This window comes from Capsicum annuum, unplaced genomic scaffold (assembly GCF_002878395.1).
Source record: "Capsicum annuum cultivar UCD-10X-F1 unplaced genomic scaffold, UCD10Xv1.1 ctg35797, whole genome shotgun sequence".
Taxonomy (NCBI): Eukaryota; Viridiplantae; Streptophyta; class Magnoliopsida; order Solanales; family Solanaceae; genus Capsicum; species Capsicum annuum.
The window spans coordinates 1-8441 of record NW_025842735.1 but is presented as its reverse complement, the minus strand read 5'-3'; the positions used below and the strand labels follow the sequence as shown (position 1 = coordinate 8441).

At 35.7% G+C, this 8441-nt stretch overlaps 2 protein-coding genes across 5 annotated transcripts; both read left to right on the top strand.

Moving 5' to 3' along the window:
• The first annotated feature begins 726 nt into the window (after positions 1–726).
• LOC124891455 (LRR receptor-like serine/threonine-protein kinase EFR) lies at positions 727–1470 on the top strand. The gene has a single exon (XM_047403192.1). It carries the CDS (start codon positions 727–729, stop codon positions 1468–1470), a length of 744 nt encoding a protein of 247 aa, XP_047259148.1.
• Positions 1471–1750: 280 nt separating this feature from the next.
• LOC124891456 (receptor kinase-like protein Xa21) lies at positions 1751–8426 on the top strand. Of its 4 annotated transcripts, XR_007049706.1 has the most exons (6): positions 1751–4138; positions 4938–5107; positions 6369–6709; positions 7741–7871; positions 7980–8094; positions 8258–8426. XR_007049706.1 is itself a non-coding variant. In XM_047403193.1 (2 exons), the coding sequence occupies exons 1-2, from the start codon at positions 2230–2232 to the stop codon at positions 4949–4951; spliced, it is 1923 nt and encodes a 640-aa protein (XP_047259149.1). In that variant the 5' UTR covers positions 1751–2229; the 3' UTR covers positions 4952–7726. The 4 variants fall into 4 exon arrangements, 1 of the variants encoding a protein (XP_047259149.1); XR_007049707.1 differs by lacking the exon at positions 6369–6709; XR_007049705.1 differs by having other exon boundaries at positions 4938–6709.
• The last annotated feature ends 15 nt before the right edge of the window (positions 8427–8441 follow it).

Below are 8441 nucleotides of genomic sequence, written 5' to 3'. Positions count from 1 at the left end.
TGTGAAATAATATAAGCCAAAAGCCCAAAATAGAGCCCTTTTTTTTTTGTCATTTAAACTCATGTATACTATTTGCATTCTCATTTTCAGCAATGTGAGACACACACCACAAGAATGTAAAGAAAAGTTGAATTCTTGATGTGCCCACACAAGCAAATAAAAACACACATTTGTGTCCACACTTTAGTATGTGCCGGAATGGAGGTAGAAGGTTATCTACGGATTCGACTGAACTAAGTAGCTTTAGTCCAAATTCAGTATTTTTATTAAAAAACTTCACTAAATATGTATAAATTTAAATTCAGAACCAGGTTATCAACACCTGACACATGTTGTTATTTATGAATTTTAACCCATAAAATACAAGTTCTGACTCTCCGCTTCTCAAGGTTCAGTGTTATATTTGTATTGACAGCTTTACTTGCTTTTCGATGAATTTGTGTAAAACACACGGTTTGCAAGACTTAGTTGATTTGGTTTGTTTCAAATGGACAAGTCCTTGGGCCCTACATAAACTGGAAAATAAATTAAATTAGTGAACAATATTCAAAAAAGGATTTAAAAGAAAAGTATCCCAAAAAAGATATTCTTAAAAATTATCACTATATAAAGTCTCAAATACCATAAGTTACTAGCCATACCATTTTCCTACTAATTTATGCAATTATGGAGAAAATATTCACCTCTTTACTTTTTTTGCTTCACTATGTTATGGTTAGTTCAGCCATGACCCAAAGCAACACTACCACTGATCAATTAGCTCTTCTTTCTTTAAAATCCCAAATCATTTCGGATCCCTTTCACTTCTTGGATGAAAGCTGGTCTCCTGCTACTTGTGTTTGCAATTGGGTTGGAGTCACTTGTGGCTCTCGTCACCAGCGAGTCAAGTCCTTGAACATTTGTAATATGGCTCTTATAGGAAGAATTCCACAAGATTTTGGAAACCTGTCATTTCTTGCTTCTCTCGACTTGGGAAGGAACAACTTCCATGGAAATTTACCTCATGAAATGGCACGCTTGCGTTGGATTAAGTTTCTTGATTTAAGTTTCAACATCTTTGGAGGGGAGGCTCCTTCTTGGTTTGGGTTCTTACACCAACTTCAAGTTCTAAGTCTTAAGAATAATAGTTTCACCGGCCCCCTTCCCTCTTCATTTTTTAACATTTCAAAGCTTGAAATGTTGAATTTGGAATTCAATTCCTTAGAAAGTCATATCCCTGTGTCTCTCTCGAATGCCTCGAAGTTGGAGAGGTTGGATTTATCTGGCAATTTTCTCCAAGGAAACATTCCAAAAGAAATCGGCAACCTTCACAACCTGAACTGGTTGGCCATACAATATAATCAACTTATGGGTTCTGTACCATTTACAGTTTTCAATATTTCTCGGATCGAAGTCATTTCATTTACCGGCAATAGCTTATCAGGAAATCTTCCCAATGGTTTATGTAATGGTCCAATGGCGGATCCATAAATTCAAGGTTGTGGGTGCTCAAAAGCCGTAGGGATTCTAACCTAGAAAACTAGACATGTGAATCACATACTCAAGCCACTACACCCAACCATATGTTTTTTCTCTGGGTGCTTTTTAATAAATTATACCATTTATTCTGTGTTTCTTATATAATTATACCTAATCTACGTCGAGTTTAGTGGGTGCTGGAGCACCCCAAAATTACACATGGGTCCGCCGCTGTAATGGTCTCCTAATACTCAAAGGGCTTCATCTATCCAAAAACAAGCCTCATGGTCATATGCCTACAAGTTTGCTGAATTTTTCACAACTTCAAACTTTGTCTTTATCATATAATGAGTTTGATGGACCAATACATAGTGAAATTGGAAGATTGAGTAACTTGCAGTTCTTGTATCTTGGATTTAACCATTTCAAAGGTATGTTTTTATCTTATGAATACTAGCACAATAATATGTACATCCTTCTTAAGACTTTGATCAATAACAATATAAATGAAGGAAAAAGAAGTATAGAGCTCGATCATAATTTTCTAAGTTCTTGTCAATACCTTATCCCATTACCAATTACAATTCAAGATTCTTCTTCATCAAGTCAAACTAAAGAAGCAATCATATAGATAAGCACTGAGCTAACTAGTTCATCTCACTTGTATTCTTACTTCATTTGTTGATAGGTGAAATACCCAAAAAGATAAGCAATCTCGTTGAGTTGGAGAAACTTGATCTTCTGGTTAATAGTTTTAGTGGTTCGCTTGATATGGAGATCTTCAACATATCAGGGCTAAGAATAATTGATCTTTCACTCAACAATCTATCGGGAAGCCTCCCACCAAACATAGATTCTGTCTTACCCAATATTGAAGAGCTTTATCTGGCCAACTTAACCAATCTTGTTGGGACTATAGCCCATTCCATCTCCAATTGTTCAAAACTTACCATCCTAGAGCTTTCTGTCAACCAACTCACTGGCTTGATTCCCAATTCTCTTGGATATTTGACTCATCTACAGTTACTAAATTTAGCGGTAAACAATTTAACCAGTGACTCATCATTAAGCTTCCTGACTTCCTTAACCTATAGAAGAAATTTAACAGATCTTGATATATCTTTCAACCCTCTAAATGGCATGCTTCCAGCCTCCATAGGGAACCTTTCCACATCTCTTATAAGATTTTACGCCAACAGTTGCAAGGTCAAAGGGCGAACTCCAAATGATTTTTGGAACTTAAGCAGCTTGTTAGACCTTGATCTTTCTGAGAACAGCTTGGCTGGATCGATTCCCACAACAATTGGCAACTTGAGAAACATTCAGCGTCTCAGCTTTAGTAACAACGAACTTATAGGATTTAGTAGAGATCATATATGTAAATTGCAGCATTTGGGTGCTATTTACTTGGGTCAGAATCAACTTTCAGGATCCCTTCCTAATTGTTTAGGGAACATTACTTCGCTTAGAGAGATACATCTCGGTTCCAATGAATTGAGTTCCAATATTCCATCAAGCTTATGGAATATTGAGGATATGATGGTTCTTGAATTATCGTCAAACAATATGGTTGGTTCATTACCTCCAGAAATTAGGAATCTAAAGGCTACGATACTGATAGACCTGTCAATGAATCAATTCTCAAATGGAATTCCTATAGAAATTGGAGGCTTGCAAAATCTGGCAAACCTTTCTTTGAGACACAAAAAGTTACAAGGAGCTATACCTGACTCAATGAGCAACATGATAGGTTTGGAATTCCTAGACCTTTCTCACAATAATATATCTGGAATCATTCCTAAGTCTATGGAGAAACTTCAAAACTTGAAGTATTTCAATGTTTCTATCAACAAATTGTATGGGGAAATACCCTCGGGGGGTCCTTTCAAGAACCTCTCGAGTCAGTTTTTCATCTACAATGAAGCATTGTGTGGTTCTTCAAGATTTAGTGCCCCGCCATGCCCCATATTATCAATGAACAAATCAAATAGGAAAAGCTTGCTAGTTCTATTTCTTTTGCTAGGACTTGCAATTTTGTTTGTTCCTATCATATTTGTCTTTTTATGGATAAGGTATAGAAGAGGTAAAAGAGCTCCTCAACAAGCAGATTCATTGTCTACCATAACAAGAGAAAGAATTTCATACTATGAATTGCTCCAAGCAACTGATGCACTTAGCCAGAGTAATTTGATTGGTTCTGGGAGTTTTGGCTCTATTTACAAAGGCGTTCTCAGAAGTGCAACTGCCATTGCAGTTAAAGTGTTTAATCTACAACTGGATGCAGCATTCAAGAGTTTTGATACGGAATGTGAAGTTTTGCGTAGCCTTTGCCATAGGAATCTCATAAAAGTCATTACTAGATGTTCCAACCTTGATTTTAAGGCTTTAGTTCTCGAGTATATGCCTAATGGAAGTATTGAGAAGTATTTGTATTCGCACAACTACTTCGTAGACATTAGGCAGAGGCTAAGCATAATGATAGATGTGGCATGCGCATTGGAATATTTTCACCATGGGTGCTCCTTCCATGTGATCCACTGTGATCTAAAGCCTAGTAATGACTTGCTGGACGAGGATATGGTTGCCCACCTAAGCGACTTTGGCATTTCAAACCTGCTTGGTGAAGATAAGAGTGATTTATACACAAAAACATTAGCAACATTGGGTTATATTGTGCCAGGTACGTCTCTTGATTTTTCTTTGCACATTTCTTTTCCCTTTCTCTTTTTCCACCAAGTTATCATGTTACATCTTTAAATAATTGTTTGATTGTAGAGTATGGACAAGATGGATTGGTGTCTACACTACAACATTTTAGGCTTTTGGCCACACTAATTCTGGACTACACTTGTAAAGTATGGCCTATACTATTAAAGACCACACTTTTAAAGTGTAGCCTTAGTTTTCAGCTTTTGGCCACGTTAATTTTGGCAATGCTTTGAAAGTGTGGTACTTAATGGTATAAGCCACACTTTACAAACAAATCATGATTTAATTGGCAACACTTATTCATATATACAACTACATTTATAAATGTGGTATTAATATAATTTAAAAGACAACACTTTTAAAATATGACCTAAAACTTTTATTAAAATATTTCACTATCCCTTCAAAATATTTCATTATCCCTCCAAAATATTTCAATATCCCTCCCTTTTAAGTTTAGCAAAAATTTATCCACAAAAAATTTTCACTCCGATGATTCAGAAAGGAAAAAGATTTGCTGCCTCCATCAAATTTGTCCTCGATGAGTCCGCCATCTCAGATGGATGATGAAAATCTTCATTTTCAAATTCATCACTTTTCGTAAACCCCCTGATTTCATGATTAGCTCTATTACGAAATTGAAATTTTTGTTATTATCCTTTATCTGTTCCATTTATGAATCGTTCGAAAAATCATAATTTGTAGCTCTATATACATTAGTCCTAGCATTCCGTGAGTTCTCATTTGTACTGGCACTGTTTTTCAATTAGGTTTTCAAAGATGACGAAGGAAAAGAGAGCTCGGTTTTTTATGGGTTTTGAGGATATCTCTGTTGTTCGCTTTGACAACTACCTTTTTCACATCAGTTGGAGAACCCATAGAAAAAACACTGGGTATTGGGGTTCTTTCAAGAGATTTTGTCATTTAGTGTCTGTCTCAGGTAGGGCTTATCGCCTTCAGAATTTTTCACACAAAATGTTCAAAAGATTATGTTGAGATCAATGCCCAGGTATATGCATGCTCAATAAAAAACTCTAGCTGATTTACATCTGTGTCTACTCCCAAATTTTCTGTACAATTGCACCTCAGTTCATCAATGTGTACATTCATTTGAGCACTAAGTTATTGCATAGCTATGATGGTCTAGTTTATATTTTAAATTAGAGCCATTTGTACTTCAGATTTGTTGTGTGTGCTCACTCGTACAACAACAACATACCTAATTAAATCCCACAAGTGGGGTCTAGGGAGGGTTGTGTGTGCACTTGTAATATAGCTAGATAGTTTATAATCTTGATGAATTTACATATGCAAAATCACAACTATGTTGTTGACCCTTAGTCTCTTTTAGAGAGCATAGAGGTGACTCATGTAAATTTCAATGACGGATGTTGTGCTGGTCTGGCCTCATTTAAAATGAAGTTGATGTCACTTTAATACCACCCTAAAGCATCTCAAGGGCCTCGTGATTCAGATACTTGTAAACATATCCTAACTTGATTTGTTTCACTGCTCCTATTTAGCTGTAATCTTTAAGTGAATATTGATGTCTATTGTGAGTATTTTACAAAAATGATAAGTACAATCTTGAGAATAATAATATCACATGGCCAATAACTTCTACAAAAAGAAAGTTTTTCAAGAATTACTTTATGTTGATTAAATAATAATCAAGGATTCTGCTGTCTAAGTCAATTATCATCAAACGAATTTGTAGAATTCAAAAGTATTTTTTTATTGATATTGTGTTCATGATAGCTATTCGAGTTTTGTCTTGCTTTTTGACGGGATATGACTTGGTGGTAGTATAGAGCACCGTGTCTATCGTAATTTTATCTTATTCATGTAGTTTCTCATTTGTTGTGTACTATGTTTAGGTCGTCATAGTATGTTTCTTCCAACAGGTTGTCATGGTTTCTTTACTGCTATTTTTCCTTTCCATTACTACGTTGATTTTCTTCACTTAAACCAAGTGTCTTTTAAAATAGCCTCCCTACCTCCACGAGGTAGGGGTAAGATCGGTATACACGCTACTCTCGAAGACCCCACTTACTTGGATTTCACTATATTGTTGTTGTGTTCCGAATAGCGCTCTCATATTTCAGTTTCCATTGGAACTTTTCAGACAAAAAGTCAAAATTTATAAACTAAAAATTACTTGAAGTTGAATCAAAAACTAATTGCATCCTTTCTTTATCTAGGAGTGTTTGGAGAATTTATACGACTCATGATGAAAAACAAGGTGAAGGTATAAGACAAAATTGCGCAGAGCCATCCCTTGTTGATTTTCATCGATTATCAGTTGGTGTTAGTAATTTGTGAAACCGAGGCCTTATTTGTAGTGCAACCGAGGTTCTGCAGCCATGTTTGATACATTATCTCCTCTGCCCTGATTATTCGTTTTACATGCTGTCCTTTTCCACTGATAGGAAATCAAATTAATGCCGTTTGCCAATTATGATGTAGCTGCTTGATGGAAATTGTACTTTTGTTGGTGTTATGCAGATAACTTTTGTTCATATTGCTCCAATGTGGTTAACTGGTATAGTCACTGTCGCAAATATGCTAAAATTGTATTTTTCATCTATGCTCTTGTTGCTTTGAGCTTTAAAAATATTCTGTAGTACTTTTCTTTTGGTGCACCTATGTAGTTTCTGTTTGTATAGACTATGGAGTATTGGGTGTCTTTTTGAGTGAAGCTCAAAAATACCCTCTATATATAGCTTCATGAATCGATACTCTTGGGTCCTAAGTACACTTAAACTGCCTCAAAGAAGCAATCTTTACATATATACAGATGAATGTTGAAGGTGATACGTGTTAAAATTTTTGTTTTCCCTGCTATTCTGAAAGTTGTTACTGGTCTTCCGAACTCGAATCTTAGAAAATAGATTCATGGGGCTATTATTAAATTTAGCTATGATACGACATCAGTCACCGTGGTGAATTCTATTAGCCATTTACTTGGGGGGTGTGGTGGGAGTATTCATGATGTTTATAAAGTGTTTGATAGGATTAGTCAGAGAGATCAAGTTTCTTGGAATTCTTTGATAAATGCTCTTTGTAAATTTGAGGAGTGGGAGTTGGCATTGGAGGCTTTTGGGTTGATGGGGTTAGATGGGTTCAAGGCTAGTTCGTTTATGTTAGTGAGTATAGCACGCACTTGTAGTAATGCCCAGGAATGATGGGTTGAGACCATCAAAAGTAGCTGTTAGTATAAAAAGTAGTTTATCATATTAGTAATGGAAGTTGAAGAAAAATCTTCTAACTTAAAAGGTGTAGGCAACCACGTTGGTAATGATTAATTGGTTGCTTGTCCGCCATATCAGGATTTGCATATGAGGCATTGCTGTACATACATATCAGGATTTGCGAAAAACATAAAAGTGAAGCACCTGAAAATTAAAGTCATGTGGGTTTACCTGCAATACACACATATACATCTTTTAGAAAGCTTTATGGGACTTTTTATATTATGTGTTTAGTAGGTTCTCATTTTTTTGCAGTATCTTTTCAACATTTTCTCTGAAGTCTATAATTTACTCTTCTTCACTTTTAACTTGGGATCTGCAGGGCTCTGCATCTTGGACTTCTCTATGTTGGTTCACTTGTAGTACTTCTTGTGTATTCTATCCTGTATGGTTTGACAACAAAGGAATCAAACTGGCTTGGGGCTACAACATCAGCTGCCGTGATAATCCTTGGTAGTTCATTTTCTGCATATATATGTCTCCTTTTCTGACTCATATTGGGAAATAATTTCTTATTTCTTTGTGGTAAGTAATGAATTCACTAGCTTTTCATTCAATCAGATTGGAACTTGGGAGCATGCTTGTATGGTTTTAAGCTTCTGAAAAGTCGGGTCGTCGTACTTTATGTTGCCTGTACATCTCGGGCATTCCTGATCTATTTTGGAGTTCATTACTGGTTTGTTGTTAACCCATGCTAATTCATTTTCTTCCCTAATCAAGTCTTCTTATACTTGTGGCAAATGCATCCCTTTCAATAATATTTGTTGAATAGAAACTTCTAATCTTTTGTTATCAAAAAACAATCTTTTAATCTTTTTACTGCAACAATTTTTTTTCAGTTACTTTGGACATTGTATCAGTTATCCAGTTGTAGAATCTGTGTTGTTGCGCGCTGCTGTTTCACGACATTTATCAGTTACAGACCCATTAGCAACTAGACGAGATGCCTTGCAGAGCATAGTTATCCGCCTTAGAGAAGGTTGTTAATAGAACTTTATTGAAGGGAAGAAAGGCTAAGGTTTA

What these genes read in the sequence shown, in the direction of transcription:
- LOC124891455 (XM_047403192.1), top strand. Translation starts at nt 727, where the DNA reads ATGACCCAAAGCAACACTACCACTGATCAATTAGCTCTTCTTTCTTTA.
- LOC124891456 (XM_047403193.1), top strand. Translation starts at nt 2,230, where the DNA reads ATGGAGATCTTCAACATATCAGGGCTAAGAATAATTGATCTTTCACTC.